This window comes from Amblyomma americanum, chromosome 1, assembly GCF_052857255.1.
Source record: "Amblyomma americanum isolate KBUSLIRL-KWMA chromosome 1, ASM5285725v1, whole genome shotgun sequence".
NCBI classification, from domain to species: Eukaryota; Metazoa; Arthropoda; class Arachnida; order Ixodida; family Ixodidae; genus Amblyomma; species Amblyomma americanum.
In genome coordinates, this window is record NC_135497.1 from 96,010,565 (window position 1) to 96,030,839 (window position 20,275).

Consider the following 20,275-nt stretch of genomic DNA (forward strand, 5'->3'; position numbering starts at 1 on the left):
ACAAAAGACAGGGACAAAAGAGGGAGGAATGCAGGACGACTAAAAACCAGAAGACCAATCATTAGCTTGTGGAAAAGTTGGTCTTTTGTGTAGCATGAAACAAAAATCAGCAGAAACAAACCTCAATGAATAAATGCTTTATACCTAGGAGTTGGACTTTTTGGTTTTTATTTTTGAACATTCAGGTGGCACTTTCTTGTATTTAAGAACGCAGTGTTTTCTTTTTTGGTGAATTTGTCTTCAAAGAATATTTTTTTGTGACATAAGTGACACTCCTGCAAAGTCAAAAGCCACATACAGTTTGGTTGTTAATAATAGGAGAATGTACCAGTAACTAATGTGCAAATGGTCAGGTTTACAGCAATGGTTTCAATATAGAATGCTATTGCCACAGGAAATAAGTAAGTTAGTAAGAAATAAGTTAAGCAATAAGTTAAATGAGCAGGCCACAAGATAAAATGTATATAGAAGTTAATGTCTAAAAACTAGGCTGTGTGAAAACCAAATAAATGAAAATAAAAAATTAAGCACCAGCAACAGGCAAGCAGCGTGCACGCTTGCCTGTTGCTTTCATTGCACACAAACACACACTCACTCTCTTGCCTCACTAAGGCAAGTGGAATCTGGCACATCTGTCTAGTCGCCTTCATGTCGGAGTAAATATATTTGGCTGTGGAAAATGCAAGTGTATTTCATGCTTGCGACATGCTACTCACTCCTTCACTCATTGAATGAACTGTGAAAGCAGCAAATACTTCGGAAAAACTACGCTTCAATTGGACACAAAGAAGACTTGACCACAGCAGAAATCCACAAGGAGCCAGAGGGCCTCGGATTAAGAAGTCCGCATGATGATGGCTGCGACGGAAGTGTGACTGGACCATTGTAGAGCTGCACTCTTTTGGAGATGCTTGTGCATGGTTTTGTGTCGACAGTGGCTGGTATGGTTACAAATGTTATCAGTGTCCTTAAATGCAATGAAAAAACTCTAACAAAGTAATGGCTCTAAAGAGGCGATGACAGTCTGTGAGCAGCAGGCGCTATGCTAGAAGATGAAACTTAAGTTGAGGGAGGAGACTCTCTGTGTACACCTGGAGTGTCTGAAGTAGCAGAGCAATGCTGCAATGCTTCAATAGACATAACTGAGCTACTTAATAATTCCTTTGTCTTGCCGGGCTCTTAGCTTCTGCACTTTGCCGATTCTCACTTATGACTAGAAGGAGGTCCCGAAGTCAAAGACTGCAATGGGACGTGCAGATCCTCATGCACATTCTTTTCCAAATTGATTGTTTGCGAGCTACTGATGAAATGTGGCTGCTCCGAGTCTTTGGCTTGCTTGTTTCCCAACCGCTTTAGCTGTATTCCAACAAACATTCACTTCTGGGGGCCTTTGTTTTTTAAGCAATGCAGTGCTCCTTCATGTCTAGAAAGCTTGCAGACTTCATGGAGGGCCTGGGATAGCACACAATAGGTTGTGCATGGTTTCTTTTAAAAGTAGCCAAAATATCTTTGCATATTGGAGTTGCCACAGTTGTGAAAGGTGTTCCAATTACGAGAAAACACTTTTTTTTTTACTCTCTCTTGAGTACTGCGGCTTGCCATTGTTTGCGAGCCTGTTTGAAAGATCAGCAGAAAATGTTTCAGTTTCAGTTCTCTACTAGGTGGTGCTCTTGTGTATAGAAGGCATTTTATGCTTCTGAGAAAAAAAAAAGGAAACGGTGAGACCAAGAGAGGGGTTAATGTTGGTACACTCAATGTTTCCTGGCTGTTGGATACTTTAGCACATATAGTCCCCTCCTGCACTACAACACTTTCGCATAAATTGTGTGTGGCTTTTTACATTGCTTTTATTTATTTATTTTTATTTATTTATTCAAAATACCTTACAGGGCCCAGAAGGGCATTGAGTAAGGGGGGCAAAACAATAGATTAAGCAAATAGGAAGAATAAATTAAAAACAACGCGTGATACAAGGCAAAAATTAAACACAATTATAAATATACAGGGCAAAACGTAACTAAAAGACATACATCACCGCGAGCAACAAAAATTAAATTAGTAGCAAGAATGCATCGCAAGTGCCCAATAGGCATCAAAAGGAAAAAGCAGTAGTCATAAAAAACATACAGATGGCTGAAATTGCACAAGAAACCAAAACTTTGTAAAATACCAACGAGAAGAAAAGGGGACCAAGGACACAGAACAACCTGAAACAAGACACAATGTCGTTAAAGAAAATGTTTGTGCAGTTGGTCTTGAAATGATTGGTGGTTGCCGATAGATGCGATACAGTTGGGAAGATCATTCCAAAGAATAATGGCACGAGGAAGTGCAGATGAATTGAATGCTAAGGTTCTTCCGTAAATGCGTGTAATGCTATACTGATTATGTAGGCGGCGTGAAATGCGTGAAGGCTCTTCGAGGGGCAAGGGAGATGGCCTGGTGCTATGACGATATTTATGAAGTAAGCATAAAAGAGCGATGGAGCGACGAATATGTAATGGTTCGAGGGAGATATCAAGTTTAATCTTAGTGATACTGGACTGGGGGTGGTACTTTTGTGTGATGAAACGAGCGGCTCTATTTTGTACGGATTCAAGCATGTTGATCAGGTAATTTTGATAAGGGGACCACATAGGTGAAGCAAATTCTAGTTGAGGACGCACGATTGTTAAGTAAGCGACTTTTCTCACGTTATTAGGGGCGTTTCGCAAGTTCCGGCGCAGGTACCCAAGTGATCTTGAAGCTTTGGCACAGATGGATTGAATGTGTGTGGCCCATGAAAGATTATCTGTGAGGTGAATACCTAAATACTTATAAGATGATGCCCGAGACACTGCGGTACCTTCAATGGAGTACGAGAAATTAGAATTAGTACGCTTGCGGGTGAAAGAGATGACCTTGCATTTAGATGAGTTGAGCATCATTTGCCATTTACTGCACCAATTTGAAATTAAGTTCAGGTCAGTTTGGAGGGCAAGGTGATCATGCATAGAATTAATGGGCCGGTAAATGATGCAGTCGTCAGCAAAGAGGCGTATAGAAGAAGATATGTCTGTTGGCAAGTCGTTAATGTATATTAGAAACAATAAGGGGCCAAGAACACTACCTTGGGGTACGCCAGACTCTACATCACTGAGTGGGGAGGTGAAATTGTAAACTGTAGTGAACTGCTGGCGAAATGAAAGAAAGTTACGTAGCCATGACAGTGTTAAAGAATCTAGGCACAGAGCAGACAATTTTGAGAACAAGCGGGAATGTGCAACACGGTCGAAGGCTTTAGCAAAATCTAAAAAGATACAGTCAGTTTGAAGGTTAGCATCCATGTTGAAATGCAAGTCAGTCGTAAATTCTAGCAGTTGGGTGTCACAAGAAAAACCTTTTCGGAAGCCGTGCTGATTAGGAAAAAAGAAAGAGTTAAGTTCCAGATGGCAGTAAATGTGAGAAGCGATAACATGCTCGAGTAATTTACAGCAAATGCAGGTTAGCGAAATGGGGCGGTAGTTTTCCGGTGAATTTCTGTTTCCACTTTTGAACACTGGAACGATCTTAGCAATTTTCCAATCTGTAGGAAGTAAACCGGATGATAATGATTGCTGATAGATGAGGCATAGAATTTCACTGGAGATCGATACGGTGTTTTTCAGTATTTTAGAATTTATGTTGTCAACACCTGCTGATGAGGAAACCTTAAGATTAGAAATGAGACGAGCGATACCTTCAGCGGAAATGGTAATAGGGGCCATAAATTGGTAATCATGATCAGGAACAATGGGTATGTTGGAATGATCTTCCCGAGTGAACACTGACGCAAAGTATCTGTTAAATGCTTGGGGACATTCACTCTCCGAAAGCTGCACGTGATCGTCGTTGCATAATGGAAATTGGTTGTTAGTACTGTCAGGAGATATCACGCGCCAGAACTTTTTGGGATTAGATTTTAGGAGGGCGGGTAGGTCATGGGAAAAATATTTTTTCTTTGATGCCCGGAGGGCCGAGCAGTAAGATTTCAGACAATCGTTGTATTTTTGCCAAGCACCCGATGTAGATACCAACCGAGCCTTTCTGTACAAACGCTTTTTTTTGTTTCGATGACGACGGAGAGATCTAGTGAACCATGGATTAGATTTGTCGTTTGAAATTGAAACCAAGGGAACATATTTGTAAACTAGATTGGACATCATGATCTTATAAAGTACCCAGTTCTGATCGACGGACCTGTCCGCAAATGAGGGCAAGAACGTTTGAATAAAAAAAATCGTTAAGTGCAATATTCATATCTCTATAATTAGCTCTATTGTAATCGCGAATTTTCGTGGATGTAAGACCTTGAAATGCTAATGGGACATTAAGTTGTAGATGAATGAGCTTATGGTCACTAAAACCGTCAAGGAGCAAGACTTCGTTAATCGTTTCGGGCGCATTGCAGAAAGCTAAATCTAAAATGTTTGAACCGCGAGTAGGTTGGTTAATCATATGAAAGAAATTAAAATCTAACATAATGTTGATAAGTTCTGTTGAGGCGCGGCAAGATGACGACAAATGTGACCAATCAATCTGTGGAAAATTGAAGTCACCAACCAGGTAAATGAGTTCAGTTGGGCATATTTGCATAGCTGAAGTAATACTGCTATGGAGTTTAGAAACGAATGAGTGATCTGAATCAGGCGGACGGTAGCAAACACCAACCAGTACCTTCACCGATGCCAAAATACAAGCAGCCCAGACTATTTCAAGTGAAGACCCGGTGTTAATGAGGAATGAATTTAATCCTTTTTTGATGGCGATAAGGACACCACCACCTTTTCTACCGGAGCGATCACAGCGATATACGTTGTAGTTATCTTTACTGGGAAAAGTAATGCTGGGAAAGTAACGCTTAAAAAATTTCTTGGTGCCTGCACTGTCTTACGACTAAAACAATTATAAATGTATTCACTAGCAAGATGCTAGTGAACATGCATGTTTCTACCACACAAGAAATGGCTGCGGATGATGCAGCTTTGAGCTTGGAGGCAAATTTCGGCAAGTAATGGTTATCCCTTAAGTGCGCGACACTTCAAGTGTTCTGTTGATGCCAGTATTCAATGCCTGCTTGTTTCATGTGGCACCCAGCACCAAAGTGCATCCAAAAGGCACTGCAAAAAACATCTTTACTACTACCCAGCTATGCCCTTCATGGTCAGGCAATAGAGCCACAAGGAAGCTTTGAATGACAATGACTGCCTTCAGAGTGCATTGCATATATTTTACCAGCTGCAAATTAGTAAGACAACAAATGGAACTTGTAACTTCACTACGTGTGAGATGATGCTTCAAGTGCAGTACTTACTATGAGTGTCCACACAAAGAAATTGAATGCCTGTGGATATTTAGTGCCTACTTCATATTTTTTCAAAAGTACAGTGTAGTCTTGCCAACAAAATATGAACTGTGCAAAAAATGCATGCTTTATTTTTGTGCCAAGTTTAATTATGCTTTCACGTAAAACCTGCTTGTTGCAACTATAATTTGAGGTGCCACTTAATGAGCTAGAGTATTTATAACTGCACAACTGCCAAACTTAATTATGAGGTATGACTGCAGATTTTTTCTAATGAAGCTTAAGTGCAAACAGGGTTATTTTTCATGAGGGAAAAAATGTAAGCAATAAACACTCCCTAGAGCAGAACAAAAAAAAAGTGATTTTATTGACCAATCTGCACTAACATACATAAGCCAGCCCAGTGGTTGTCTAGCTCTCTAGCACATCAATGTCATCAAAGCCAACCATGACATTGTAAAAGGCCACAAAACGAAAGCGCTCCTCAACTACTACAAACCTCCGCCACCCATTTCTCACACGCACATTGCCAAAAAAATCCCTTATTGTGATGTATTTGGTTTCCGGCACAACCTCTAATGCCCCAGGTTTAAAAGTTTCTTTTCTTCGCAGTCCAGGCACTGTACTCTGGAAGACGAAACAAAACATTTGCTTTGACTTGTTGTAGTAGATGCGCACTGGCATATGTCTTATCAAATACAGACATGCAAGCATGTACATGCTAATGACAGATACAAAAGCTCCCTTCTGAGCAGAAGATGGGCTCCAAATAGGCTGTTGGCCATTTGAAGGCTCTGGCCACAAGTTGAAATAAGTGGCGCCGACGTAGCAGACGCCGCCGGCTGCAATGCTTGTAGCTGTGATGCTAGCTAAAAGCATGTAATTATGCACGCCACTCGTGTACACAAGTTGATCCAGAGTTGGATTCAGACCATCGTAACGAGCGTATGCTTCGGGTGTCCTCCGTCGGAATAGGTTCCACCGAGTACTTGCTTCTCGTTTTGTGCCATGTAATACAGTCTGCTGAAAAATACCCAGATGCGCAAATCAGTACGCTCTTGAACGTCACTGGTAAATGTAACTGGAAACCATAATTCTGGCTTACACAGTAGTTTGGCTTCAGCAGCGGCAACCTTTTCCCCACAGCCAGCAAGCACCCGCTGGAACAAAAAAAAAGAATAAGTAAACAACAATTCCTTAGACATTGCTCCAACGCGTATTTTCGCAACCCCCGTAATGTCAAGGCTCGGTTATTTCACCACATTGAGTGGTGGCAATAATTTGCAGTTATGACTACGGAAGGAAGCCATAGCTCATGAAGCGACTTGTTGGAACTTCTGCAGCAGTTCTTGGCATGCCATATCTGCATCAAGAAATTTTAACAGCACATGCGATCTCACTTCGCACCTTAACATTCTTGATCTGGAGTTCAGCACATGCCTTACAGACAGCCGAACCACCGCCACCACATCGCCGCCGTTACCGAATTGGCTGAATTCCGCGGATTGGATTGAATTGGATTGGATTTAACACGGATTGGTTCTCCCTGGACTTCCAAGCAATCCAAGCAATGTTGTCCGAAGCACCGTTTAAAAAAATGTTTGCTCTATATACAAACGATGGTCCCAAGCGCGACCCAAGCAACGTTTTTAAAGTATATTTAAAAACGTGGTCCCAAGCCCCCAAGGCGGCGCTGTCCTTCATCTGCTTCAAAGGGACGAAGTGTTACCGTAGAAACAGAAATGAGAGACTTGGAGAAAGACAATTGAAACTGTTATTTGGGGGGAAAGGAGACCCGCCGCGGTGGCGGGTCTCGACTACTGATCCGGAGTTCCCGGGTTCGAACCCGACCGCGGCGGCTGCGTTTTTATGGAGGAAAAACGCTAAGGCGCCCGTGTGCTGTGCGATGTCAGTGCACGTTAAAGATCCCCAAGTGGTCGAAATTATTCCGGAGCCCTCCACTACGGGACCTCTTCTTCCTTTATTCTTTCACTCCCTCCTTTATCCCTTCCCTTACGGCGCTGTTCATGTGTCCAACGATATATGAGACAGATACTGCGCCATTTTCTTTCTACCAAAAACCATTATTATTATTATTATTGGGGGAAAGGAAATGACGCAGTATCTGTCTCGCATCTCGGCTGACACCTGAACCGCGTCGTAAGCGAAGGGATAAAGGAGGGAGTGAAAGAAGAAAGGAAGAAAGAGATGCAGTATTAGAGGGCTGCGGAATAATTGCGATCACCCTGCACTGACATCGCACAGCACACGGGCGCCTTTGCGTTTCGCCTCCATCGAAACGCTGCCGCCACGGCCGGGTTCGAACCTGGGTACTCCGGATCAGTAGCCGAGCGCCCTAACCATTGCGCCACCAGGGCGGCTACCTTATGGATTCCTCCATGGTTGTTGGTTATGACCACCATATCTTCCGTGCTCCTCCATGCCGTCCTTGTGCAACGTTGCCCTGGCCAGCAGGAAACCAAGGAAACCTTGCTATCTTCCTATCTTCAGGCCTACACGTTGAAAAATATGACGCGAACGAAACGGCTTACAAGCATGAAGGGAAAACACGTGCCATGCATATATATGCTTAACAATATATGAAACCGTTGGTAAATAAACCTAGATAATCGAACCAGTTGTGACCTTTTCACTGTGCAAGTTTTCACTGGCCCGTTGAGCAACCCCGACTGCTTCCACATGCTGAACAATATAAATAGTTAAGCCAGTTAATTAAGTCATATGCTATACTATATATATAGCTATATATATAACTATATAGCTATATGTCTTGGATATACCATACACTGCAGCGGGCATGCATAGTAGAGACATATATCAGAGGGAGGAAAGCGCGAGCTACTTTCGTCCCGGCTAATTGAAAAACCTCCGCTGAAGCCGTAACCTGCCGTAACTCCGTACACTATCCGTTGTGAACGTATGATGAACTGGCGCTAGCGCCTGTAGTAAAGGACAAGATGTAACCACAAGAAGGTTTTGAAAGGAGAAACGGTCTGGCGCTCTCTATCCCTTTTGAATTTCTGACCCGCGCGGCCGTTCAACCGCCACGCATCCTTTCCGTGTTTTTCGCGAACACCGTCATTCGCAGGTTATCTCGAGTGCTGTCGCGTGCTTTGCGGCGCCGGTCATAGACACCTTGGCGTCGTGTTCTTTCGCGCGTTGGTTGCTGCGACAACGTTTCGTGCTCGTGACCTTCGAAAGTGCGAAGAGTGCAGGCCTGGGAGACGTAGCCGCACGGATTCGACGAGAGCCACAACCTGCGCTCGCTTTTTTGGAAGCCACCGTTCAACATCATGAACAATGCTTGTCATTGCTGTTGAAGAAGCAGTCATCGGGTTTGGTCAACACCCTTTAGAGGGTGTTGGTTTGGTCCGCAAGAGTCGGTACATCGTGGGAACCGATTATGCAACTGTATGTTAACTGAATTTTATTGGTGTCGTATATATATATATATATATATATATATATATATATATATATATATATATATATATATATATATATATATATATATATACATATATATATATATATATATATATATATATATATATATATATATATATATATATATATATATATATATATATAATATCAGCATGGGGAGTGAAGGCCATTGCGTGATAGCGGTTTTGCTTTCACGCGTTTACGTAAATACTAAACTTTTTTTTGCAGTTGTCTATGATTGTAAGGTACGATCATGCATACATTAAATTTCGTGCGCTCACTGTGCACAGACAGATCCTTCTGTATACGTTATATTATACAAGAATGATCGCATATGTATGAATGATGCACGAAATCATATACTGAAAATGTCAGTTGTGCCGTTTCAGATACACTTAACACCACTGGTGCGTCCGCACACATTCTGTATCTGTATTATACGGAATGCCGTGACATAGACATGTAGTGTATTTTGAGAAATCTAACGTGAAGGTATATATGTGCCGATAAAACCATGAAAAATATCTTCTCTGTTCTCCGTACATTTGCCCAGCGTTGCGGTTACCGTTGTTGACCAGCAACGCAACCAATTTTCACATGACACAATAGCAAAGAAAGGGTGTACGAAAATCCAAGCAAAACGCGGCGCGCGGCCGCGCGCAGAGCAGGCGCGGACAACGATAAATCCGCCCACCTCCTCTAGAGGGCATGATTTTGGGACAGTCCAGGGAGTCCGGGCGTGAAGCACGTGCCATGCAAAACCCCCTGTTTCGGTAGTCCGTTGTCATGGAGGTTAATACGCCGTAATTAACTGCGCCGCCAATCGATATGAGCGTAACTGAAGGAAGAATTGGCGCTACCGTCTGTAATTCGTGGCCATTGGTAGGTATACGAAGTTTCACCCCCGTGCTTCAACTTTGAACCTCATCGAGTCAATTAAATCTCACTCTGACGTATGAGGTCTCGCACCGCCGGCTCCCTCCCTAACCTTAAAGGGGCCCCGAAACACTTTTTCAGTGCATTGTTTTGCCTGTTGGTTGCATAGAATGAGTTATAGTGATGTTATTAGCATCGGTCGTACCGCGTATACTCCGGTTTTTAATATTTTAATTAGCTCGCAAAAACAAATTCGTGGCGCTGACGGTGTCACCATACAGTGGCGGTTTTTAGCAGCGGATATGACATCACTTTGCGCTAGCATGATGATTGGACAAAGAGTAAATATACTGCGAATTGGGTTAATAACTAGAGATAAGTTTTGTCAAGTTTTTGTGTTTTATACTACATTAACAAAACCAGCTTATTTGCCCTAGATAAAAGCACTGTAAATCAAGTAAAACAAAAACACGCCACCAGAAGCACTGGCTACTTTTTACATTTTAGATGAGAGACTAGCAGTAAGATAGCATTTGAGGAACGATTGAGAAAAATGGAAAAGCAGTGGGCTAGGAAAGTTTTCAGATACCTGTAGTTAAGTTGTCGAGCTGTTGCTCAGGGACCGATCGCGCGCGCACCCCGAAGCCGGTGGCTTGGCCCCCTTGGTTGATGTGTGTTAGCTGTTTTTGGGGCTCCTCGAGAAGCCGCCATCCAGGCGCCGCCGAAATGGGTTTGTTTTGAGACAAACGCGGCAGATGGCGGCAACGACGGTTAACCGGCAGTAAGGAGGCCCGTCCTTGCAAAGTCGCACTCGGGCCGCAAGACGCGGCCGACACGCGGACCCCTGGGGTTTCGAGAGGGGGTCGCGTGTAAATTTATTGCTTTCAACGGCGAACCGGCCGCGGGACGGGCCGGACGCCTCGGAGCAGGCAGCAGAATTGGGGAGCGCGACCAGGGCAGTGTGCGTGGTTCGGACTGGGTGTTCGGTTTCCCTGAGCTTCCGCTGGCGTTTTTAGTGATTTTGTGTCTCTGTGCTGTAGCCAAGCGGAAATGCGCAACGTCTTCGTGGAATTCGCGCGGTGCCCGCGCGACAACAACAACGTGAGCATCGGCGTGCTATTGGCTTCTTCAGTTTGAACGAAATTCTCCTGATTGGCTCCGAGAAGCGCATTTCCTATTGGTTACAAAAAGGGTCCCCAGAATGCTGGGCGAAGGGATTTAAGGGCGAGTTTTTGGCGCGAACGGGGGAGATTGGAGATCGGAGGGCAGGTCGCCTGTGAGCGCCCGTACAATAAAGAGCTGGTGTCCCGAAGCAGTTGTCCAGTCTGTTCCGCAACGTGTCGCCGGATCACCGAACCATCAGAAGACTTCAAGATCAACACCATCGATCTGTCGGTCACCAACATCGATCGATCAGTCACCCAACATCATCATCAAAATTAACTCCTGTATACAAACAATGTTGACACGAAATGGAGAAAGCGAACTAGAAAATTGACAAGCAAATATCTGGACAGCAGTAAGGGGGCAAATCAGCAATTATAGGTTAAAGAAACAGAGAGAGCTCTGTGGAAAACAGGGATACTGACGAAATCGACACTGGGAACATACCGGACCTTTAAACAGGAAATTGCCAAAGAAAATATCTATGGTAATTGTAGGGGAAGCGCTTTGTTATTTGAGGCCAGGACTGGAGTTTTGCGGACTAAGACGTATAGAGTCAGGTACCACGAGATAGACACGTTGTGCATTTTGTGCAGAGAGGAGGAGGAAACGGCTGAACACTTGATACTTTTCTGTAAAGGGCTTCACCCGACAGTGGAAAGCAGCGGGGCTGATTTACCCGAGGCATTGGGGTTTAAGGATAGTGAAGGGAAAGTAGATTTTAAGCGGGTAGAAGTAACCAAGCGAAGGTTATACGATTGGTGGCTAAACGCAAGACAGGAGTAAAATTTCACAAGACATGGCTAGGTGGCTTGAGCCACCGCCCGATTTAAAGGGTTCAGCCGTATTCACCCATCCATCCATCCATTCCATCGATCCATCCATCCATCGGTGGACTTTGCGCCTCTCTGTAAACATCCTACGACCTAGCACTAAACACTTATGGCTAATCTCTATGTATCTGAGAGCGGCTTAGCGGAATCGATCTGATCGAGCCATTGCACTCTATAAGCGTTCGTGTCGGTCCCATGGAAGGATGTGTTCGTTTCACATTTAGCAGGCAGTGCACATCGTCAGTTTGTGGCGCCAGATGGCGCTATATTCCTGTCAACAGCGCGCGCTCCTTGCTCGCCGTGGCCAACCAGCGCGCTAGGAGCGACGGGCGATGGTTGGCGGTAAGCAGTAGCGGTACGCGCTATGCTAAATGTGTCTTGATATCTTGTGCAGGCTGTCACACCGTCGCAGTATCTCGCGCTCGAGTTCGGATTCATAAGTAAGGGAACGTCACTGATCAGCGTTCCCTTCTGCGCCGTCGACGCGACGGTGAAGCATCGCTGGGTCAGCTGGGCGTTGACATGGTTGTGGTAACCATGCAAACGGCGCTGCCAGCCTTGGCATGAACGAGTTACAAAGGACAGGCAACCATGGAGTGCAAACTTCTGCCACGTGCTAAGATAGGCTGTTTTGATTGGTCGCCCTGGGTTCCGTCATTGGGAGAGTGAAATGGGAATGGGAAGCTGCGCGAAAATCGAGTGGAGGGCAGCATTTTGTTTGCTTGTATTTTGAAATTTCTTCATTGAATAACTCCAGTTCCTATGCATCGATTCTCGTAATTCTTTTTTAGTCAGCATCTGTGTGGCATAAAGAATCCATCTGAAGCGTAACCGGCATCCGTTCAAGCGGTGTTTCGCAGCCCCTTTAACCAAGGCATCCCACTGGCGCCGACTCCAGACCCGAACTGCTCCCTACCCTATTATCCTTCATGCCCACTACCCCGATTAGTTCTCCTGTAAGCTCTGCGGGAAACCAGGAAACTTTCTTCACGTCCTCCTCACATGTCCTACCTTCCCACACCCTCCATCCCCAACCACGGCGGAGTCATACAGGGAGACTCACCTGGCCAGCTCCGCTGCTGCTGACCAGCGCCGGATAATTACCGACGCCCTGAAGCGGATAGCCCTCCAAGGGCTGTTCTTTGCCCTGTAAGGGTAGCTCCCTCGCCTCGTGCCATCTAGGGGGTTTGCCCCTTTGCCCCCTATGTACTGCTTGACAATAAATGTTTTCTACTCAGAAGTACTTGTATTTGGGCGTGTTGGTTCATATCTTTTCAGGAGGACACAGGGGCGCAACAAAAACACACGGACATAGAAGTAGACAGGGGCGAGCGCTCGTCCCTGTCTACTTCTATGTCCGTGTGTTTTTGTTGCGCCCCTGTGTCCTCCTGAAATGTTTTCTACCACCACCACCTGTGGACACATTTTGCGGACAACTTCCGGTGACGGCTTTTCGTTCGCATGAGCCATATAGTATATACAGGGTGTCCAGGCTAACTTTAGCCAAGGGTTAAACAAAAAGATATAAGGTTCTCTCCAACTTTGCTATTCACATTTTCTGTCTAAAGTCAATATTTACGCATTTAGAAGAATTATCTTAATTGCTAATTAATTAATTGCAAAACAAAAAATTGCCTATGATGCGCAAGCCGGTTGGTAGATGTATGTAAGAGGTTTTCCTGGCCTACCTCAAATATCTTATTCTTTAACCCTTGGCTAAAGTTAGGCTGGACACCCTGTATAATGCTTTCTCATTATAAACATGGACATTCAAACATTGCTACAAACAATAAGAAGTTTAGTAATTACTTTCGAAGGGGCTTCATTGATTGAGCAGGCTCTCAGTTATTTGAACAAACAATTCAAGTGTGCCCGCATTGAGATAACCCGTGGCAGTCTATTCCACGCTTTGATGGTCAACGGAAAAAAAAATATTTGAACGTGTCACAACGGGATGCAGTCTGCTGATGCACTTCTCGTGATTAGTCCTGCGCGAGTGATGATAAGTAGGTTTCAGATTCACGGTTTTATATATCTGTGCTTTAGAGTAACTCCCCAGTAAGGCCCCGTGCATGTCATTTTCTTGTCGGGGTCTACCGTGGGGCCTGTACAATATACCTTATAAAACTCTGGCAACCATGTGGTTTAGGTGATATTCGTCAGTACAGGCTATCAGCAAAGAACGCCATAATTTCCTTCGGGCTTTTAATACATAAGTCAGCTGCCGAGTAACGGAACCTTTTCGATCACTTGTGCTTTTGAAGCTTCCACTGTCTCTGTTTTCACTACGCTACGTTCATTTAGCTAACCCAGCAGCTCTTTTGTGCCTAGCCAACATTTGGCTTCCTCCTTCACAACATTCTCCGCGCCCACTACAAATATATCCTGGCGCCGTCCGTGGTCCTCACATCGGTGCGACTTCAAATTCTTCCTCGTCCCACATTTAACCGCTGCACCGCTGCTGCGTCAGTGCTTACGTCAGCTGGAACACGCACAAGCGCGGGCGCACGCGCTAGCTAACATCCTCGATTGATTGAAAGTCCTTTATTTTGAGAGGAAGGCCACTGTGGAGGCCTGTGGAAAGAACGTTAGTCACACTCGAGGTCCGAGTCAGTATAATGTCCATTTTGCTATTCTTGTTTTGTTTTTTAGATGATGAAGATGAATACATCGCTTTTTACAGCTCTGTCTATTTTAAGGGTGCAGCTCGTAGTCTGTCATTGAGAGAAACAATATACTGCTGGCGGCACACCATTATCCGGATCCCCCAACAAGCAAACGAAGAAGCAATGTAAAGACGGACACGAGCACGTCTGCGGCGCAAGTTTGTACATCTTCAGAGGGTGTGAGGTGTGTGCATCCGCTGGGCTGCGCCGTGCGCGGCGGCCCGGCGCCGTCCCACCTTAGCTTGACGCCGATCGGCGGCGCGCGCGTTTGCAATGTCCAACCGCTTGCTCTGTGCGCACGCTTATAATTTGCTCGATTTTCCGCGATCACAATTGGTACTCTTTTGGTTTCGTGCCTGCTAGATTGTGACAGACTCTCATCTCAGCGAAAAAAAAAACGAGGATGAAGGTGCGGTCGGGAGCTCCAGGGCGCAACGTATACAACGGTGGACCCTCGTACTTTAGGCTGGAACGAAGCACAATATTTTCCCTTTCTACTTTCCGATATATAGTATGCAGCCAGTGTGACCTATGCTTGTGTTTGATACCATGTATTAAGAAAAAATCTGTTCCAAATGAGGCTCCAAGAAAACAATTTCCCTTATATTTTCCTAATAAAGTTTAATCCAGGGAACCATTACGGCCAAATCTTGCACGAAGAGCCGGATAGGAGGCTGCGGAAGTTATTTATTTGCGCAATGCATTTCAACTTTTTTGTATAAAGAAAATGGGGGGCGGGGGGAGGACGTCTTGTTCTCTGCGGTCCTACTCTCCCACATAATATCTGCCTAAATCCACCCTAGTAGAAAACATTTATTCCAAAAAGATAGGATAGAGAGGCGAAAATACAGATTTTGGGTGGAGTCCTAATTTCAGGACCCCAATGTCCACCGCAGTTGCTCTTGCTTGGGATATCAGCTTTCGCTGCGTCGCCAAGTGAGAGCTGAGCACGGCAGACTCCCATTGTTCCTCGGAGTGATGTTTGTCTAGTTCGGGGAGCTTCGGACCTGAGCAGCCCCATGTTACGTGATATATGTTGTTGGAATTCCGCCACACCAGGGGCAGATTCTGTCATATCTGTCGGGGATGATGATGTAGTACTTGTGTAGGTTAGGAAAGGTGTTCGTCTGTAGTTGTCGCCATTCCCTCGCCTCTGCCGCCGTTAGCTTAAGGTGTGGTGGGGGATGGACATGTCTTTGTGTTCGGAGAAGGAGGAGGCGCTCGCCGTACGTAGAGGGGTGATAGGTGAGGTCGGGGAGGTTAGTCGCTCGGTTAGTATATCCTCGAGCTAGACTGTCCGCGGCCTCGTTTCCCTCGAGCCCCTCGTGCCCAGGAGTCCAAGTGATTTGGTGCTTGCATGCGGAATTTTGAACTTGTGGGGTAGTCAAAATGGGAGCGATGGAGTGTGGAAGTCTGCCAGAGAGGAAGAGGCGACACGCGGAATGGGAGTCGGTAATAATTTTGGCTCATTTCCCGTAGCATCGCCGTGCTGGATTGCGAGGGCAATTGCAGCAGTTTCTGCTACTGTGGGAGAACAGTTCCGTAGGAAGGCGCTGGCGATTTCCTTGAAAATGGTGTCCAAGACGACCGCCACCGCGTTTGTTGAATCGGGGTACATGGCTGCATCGACGTATACAGCATTTTGTGCCTGTCGATGTGTGCGGCGCAGATAGTCCACTCGCGCCTTTCGTCGAACCTTTTGTGTGTCCGAGTGCATGTTCTTCTGGAGTGGAGCTACATACACGCGAGTTCGCAGAGTTGAGGTGCTGTGCGATGCCAGTGCACGTTAAAGATCCCCAGGTGGTCGAAATTATTCCGGAGCCCTCCACTACGGCACCTTATTCTTCCTGTCTTCTTTCATTTCCTCCTTTATCCCTTTCCTTACGGCGCGGTTCAGGTGTCACCCGACATGTGAGAGATACTGCGCCATTTTCTTTCCCCCAAACTAATTTTCATTTCCTTTTTCTAGCTACACTGCAGGGAAGGAAAACGTTATAAAGAAAAGTCGAGACACCTTTCTTTGTGGTAGGATGAAATGAGTGAGAAAAGAAAGTGAAAGAAATGAAGCAAATGCACAATACGCAAGGGGTTAAATTTAATTGGGCAGACCTCCACTGCGGCCCCTCTTTCCTACTTCCTTTTTGCCGTCCCTCCTTCCCTTTCTTCACAGCGCTGTTGATTTGACTACTGAGAGCGACGCAGATTGAACCTTTCCATTTCTCAGAGCATGCGGCAGCGCTAGTCGTGAGGGCCAGTAATGGCTGATTACCCTAGCGCGCTGCTCAGTCGAGTCCACTACAGCCCTGGACTGTCCGAGGAGGAGCATACCCCCTTCTGATCTAGAACCTTCGACTAATAATATATGTAAGCCAAGGACACTGTAACGGGGGGGGGGGGGGTCGAGGGGGGCGGTCGTCCCCCCAACATTCCTCCAGAGTGGTAAGCCCCCCCCCCCTCCCAACAGTCTCCAATTGCCTGCACTCAGGTCAGATTTCTGGCAAACGGCTCAATTCAATTCTAGGACGTTATTTATATAGAGCACAGTGGGGCCGCAGTGGGGCTCAGCTAGTTGGCTTCGTAGCCAATCGTAAAGCATTTCGTTTCAGTAACCTAAAAAATCCTGTCGTCACAACAGAAGATTGTCTGACCACTGTTCATGACCAAGATTAGCAGAATTGAGACAGACTGCCCAAGCTTTTTTAAAGCACCCCATCGCTCCTCGTTTGTACAACTTTATAAAGTTGCCTATTTCTATTGGTTTTATATGTATTGACGAGTACACCTTTGAACAATGAAAAATAAGAAAAATATAAACAAGAAATAGAAAATATATTACGGAAACAAGACTTTGAATAAATAATCAAATTACAATACAATCTGGAAGGCTTGCTCCACCCACTTAGAAATAGTTCAGTCCCTGATTCAAGCAAAGTGCAGCAAGCAACGTGCTAGGCGGCTGGTCCGCGTCAGAACCTCTCGCGCAGTAACGCAGTTATGGTGCTCCGCCTTGATAGCTTTACTGTGACCGAATATAAAAACAAGCTAGGCAGCCCTGACCCAAATGGGATCGGAGACTTTTTTTGTAAAGCAGTATTAACGGATATAATTATCGGACGCCTGTGGACGTGCTCAGGTGCCATTATACTATGTGCGGACAAGCGCGCGACGAAACGTTCACCTGGCGCATGTTCGCAGGTGCGTTCCAAAAATGGACCACCACTGCCCTTGGTTCAACAACTGCGTCTGCTTCAGCACCTACAAGTTCTTCCTGCTCACCATCTTCTGCGTGGTGGCCTTGTGCGTGTTCGGACTGGCCAGCGCCACGCATCACGTGGCTGGCGCCTGGTCCAGCAACACCTCCACTTACGTCACGCTCAACTGCACCTTCCTCTACGCGTTCGGCGTGATGCTGGTTCTGGTGCTTGGCTCCTTCCTCTACCTGCACTTCACCATGGTGTGCAACAACGTCACCACCCTCGAAGACCTGCGCCCCCATCTGTTCAAGGATGACAGGTATCGAACAAGCTGTCGACAGCCCAGCTTGTACATATTACACGTTTTGAGATGGTGTTGCTGACAAAAAGATTACGTGCAGACTAAGCCGATATTATTAGTTTTTATTAAACCTGGGTAGTATACAGTAGAAGGAATATACTTTATTCAGGCAGCAAATTAAGCGCAGAGTAGATGAACGGCTTGACTGACCAAGGCCTGGTGATCCTCTGCTAGAAAAGACATCAGCCAGACACAGCAACAGAAAGGGGGAGTGGGGGGGGGGGGTTTATGGGGGCTTGGATGGCGACAGGACAAAGAAAAAAATGGTTCTCTAGGTTAGCATACAGGAAGGTATCTTAGGCAAGAGGGATCGGGAGGTAAGTGGTAGAGGTAAACACGCGTCGGAGTGGTGAGGACATTGGCTTGAACCTTGTGAAAGATGCTCTGGTAGTGGGGTAGAATTCTGAGCATCCTGCGTGCTTGACTCACTGAGAGGAGAGGTCGCGAGGTACTAGAGCAACAGCGCAAAAACGGCTTCCGCGGAAAAAAAGTTATGCCAGAGACACTGCTATAGCACTGATTAGCGGGGACTCCACGCGCCTTGAACGTTCACACAAAAGAAAGGCGACAACGTACACCATCTGAGGACGCCATCGGTGCCCTTTGCGCAGAGACTCGTTCGACATTGGCTTCAGGGACAACATCGCCGAGGTGTTTGGCCACCGCAAGGCCCTCTGGTTTCTGCCGGTTTTCACCTCACTGGGAGACGGCGCCCGCTTCCCCACGCGGCTGCACCCGGACCATTACGTCTACGGGCCTCCCGTCTCGGTGGTGGTCGAGGAGCGCAGGCCCTCTGTTCCGGTCCCTCCGTTGCCCGTGGCGGACGAGGTCCCCGAGTTGCCGGTTTTGACCTCGTGCCGCCGGCCCGTTCCATCGACGGAGGGCCCGCTAGGGGGCCTCACGCTGACTCCTTTCGTGGCGCCGCCTCGCGGCAGTCTCTCCTTTCTTCCTCCGACGACGATCACCGTCGTGCCACCAACGGAAGCCGCGGCGTCTGTTCGGCTCTCTGAGAGCAAGAAGGATTTACCGCCGATAGTAGTGGCATCGGCATTCACTTCTATGGAAGTGCGGTGACTCTGTGCTACGCTTTCGTCTCCACAGGCTTCCCGTGAACACAGCTTCTACTGCGGCATGTGCTGTCCGTGGGTGGGGATTAAACCAGGTTTTTTGTCCTGTGGGAATTAGGGCTGTTGAATTGCTAGGCTTTTGACCATAGCTTCGACCTCCGCAAGGGAAGCTCCATCATCCTGGTTCGCCAGTGTGCGGTCTCAAAGCTTTCCTATGGAGTCTTTCAGTATTAATGGTTGCAAGGTGATCCCTGTGGCGTTGGTCCCTATTGGAGATGGAGCCATTGAACTCAAAAACTCTCGTATCATTCAGGAGCAACTGAAGCCTGTGACCAGCCGCCATCTGGAAATTTCAGAAGCAAGACCGTTTGGCAGGAGGGGTATAGAGTGCAAGTCTTCTGGTTTAGATTGTGAGGCGGTCTTGCTCCAGTACGCATATTTCACCTGACTGCCGGTGAGACCATTTATTCCTTAACAGCTTGCCTGCACTAAGGGTTTATCCTTGAGCTTCACCCCAAAAGTTTTTCAGAACATTCAAAATGCCGGTGTTAGTATTCTGTCCGTCTTCCGCTGTAGAAGGAAGGCTGGTGGTTCTCGGGTGCCCACAAAATCAGTTATTGCGTCTATTTCAGGGTCATTTGTCTTTGTGAACTAAAGATTTGGCCCTGTCTATAGCGTAGACTCACCGCAACCGCGGCCATTGCAGTGTGGGAACTGCCGACGGTTTGACCACAGCACCAAGTCATGTAAGTCGGCAACACGCTGACAGTTGCGGGGACAATCTTCCATCAGATACCTGCCCTTCTGATTCTTCCAGCTGTTGCGGTTGACGCTGTGCTAACCCAGCTGATGATCCCATATGTCCGAAGCGTGCAGATGAGCAGACTGTGCTGGAAATTGTTCGGCGGGACAGGTGCTCGCGAGCAGATGCGTACGCCCTGCTGGATAAAAAAACTCGCTCATATGCAATAATTGTCCGCGCAGCTGGTAATGATGTAGAAGCGGGATTGACAAAGTCAGCTGTTGCTGCTGTGGAGAAGGCTTTTGCTGGTGTCCTCGATCATATACGATCAGCACGTTCAGCAATGCCCTGTCCCGGGTGATCTCAGCACAGGATGCGTCATCTGTTTTGAGCAGCCAAACTCGGCCAACATGTCCTTCCTCCAGTGTCACTGTTGACTCAGCCGAACCTTCAACCTCTCTTACATAAACGCCAGTATTGACGAATGTCAATGACAAACTCCCTGTAACGCTTGCCGCTTTGACATAGAAATGTTATGTCCAACTCGAAAACGTCGCTCTTCGTCCCCGCCGTCAAAAATT

The 20,275-nt window shown here is 46.4% G+C and overlaps 2 protein-coding genes across 5 annotated transcripts; one reads left to right on the forward strand and one right to left on the reverse strand.

The window, feature by feature from the left end:
* Window positions 1-5,661: 5,661 nt before the first annotated feature.
* Window positions 5,662-6,950, reverse strand: LOC144113278 (uncharacterized). Of its 4 annotated transcripts, none has more exons than XM_077646267.1 (4): window positions 6,731-6,950; window positions 6,429-6,483; window positions 6,256-6,343; window positions 5,812-5,950 (listed from the first exon to the last, which is right to left on the reverse strand). In XM_077646267.1, the coding sequence occupies exons 1-4, from the start codon at window positions 6,736-6,738 to the stop codon at window positions 5,913-5,915; spliced, it is 189 nt and encodes a 62-aa protein (XP_077502393.1). In that variant the 5' UTR covers window positions 6,739-6,950; the 3' UTR covers window positions 5,812-5,912. The 4 variants fall into 4 exon arrangements, with proteins under 4 accessions (XP_077502391.1, XP_077502390.1, XP_077502393.1 ...); XM_077646266.1 differs by having other exon boundaries at window positions 6,256-6,346; window positions 6,731-6,912; XM_077646265.1 differs by having other exon boundaries at window positions 5,662-6,343; window positions 6,731-6,889.
* Window positions 6,951-14,733: 7,783 nt separating this feature from the next.
* LOC144112687 (palmitoyltransferase ZDHHC20-B-like) lies at window positions 14,734-19,015 on the forward strand. The gene is made up of 3 exons (XM_077645516.1): window positions 14,734-14,786; window positions 17,526-17,843; window positions 18,497-19,015. Exons 1-3 carry the CDS (start codon window positions 14,734-14,736, stop codon window positions 18,957-18,959), a joined length of 834 nt encoding a protein of 277 aa, XP_077501642.1. The 3' UTR covers window positions 18,960-19,015.
* The last annotated feature ends 1,260 nt before the right edge of the window (window positions 19,016-20,275 follow it).

What these genes read in the sequence shown, in the direction of transcription:
- LOC144112687 (XM_077645516.1), top strand. Translation starts at nt 14,734, where the DNA reads ATGAAGGTGCGGTCGGGAGCTCCAGGGCGCAACGTATACAACGGTGGA. An exon ending in GTATACAACGGTGGACCCTC is followed by an intron (nt 14,787 to 17,525) that starts GTACTTTAGGCT and finishes GCATGTTCGCAG; the next exon opens with GTGCGTTCCAAAAATGGACC. An exon ending in CATCTGTTCAAGGATGACAG is followed by an intron (nt 17,844 to 18,496) that starts GTATCGAACAAG and finishes CCCTTTGCGCAG; the next exon opens with AGACTCGTTCGACATTGGCT.
- LOC144113278 (XM_077646264.1), bottom strand. An exon ending in TGCTGAAGCCAAACTACTGT is followed by an intron (nt 6,347 to 6,428) that starts GTAAGCCAGAAT and finishes GGTATTTTTCAG; the next exon opens with CAGACTGTATTACATGGCAC.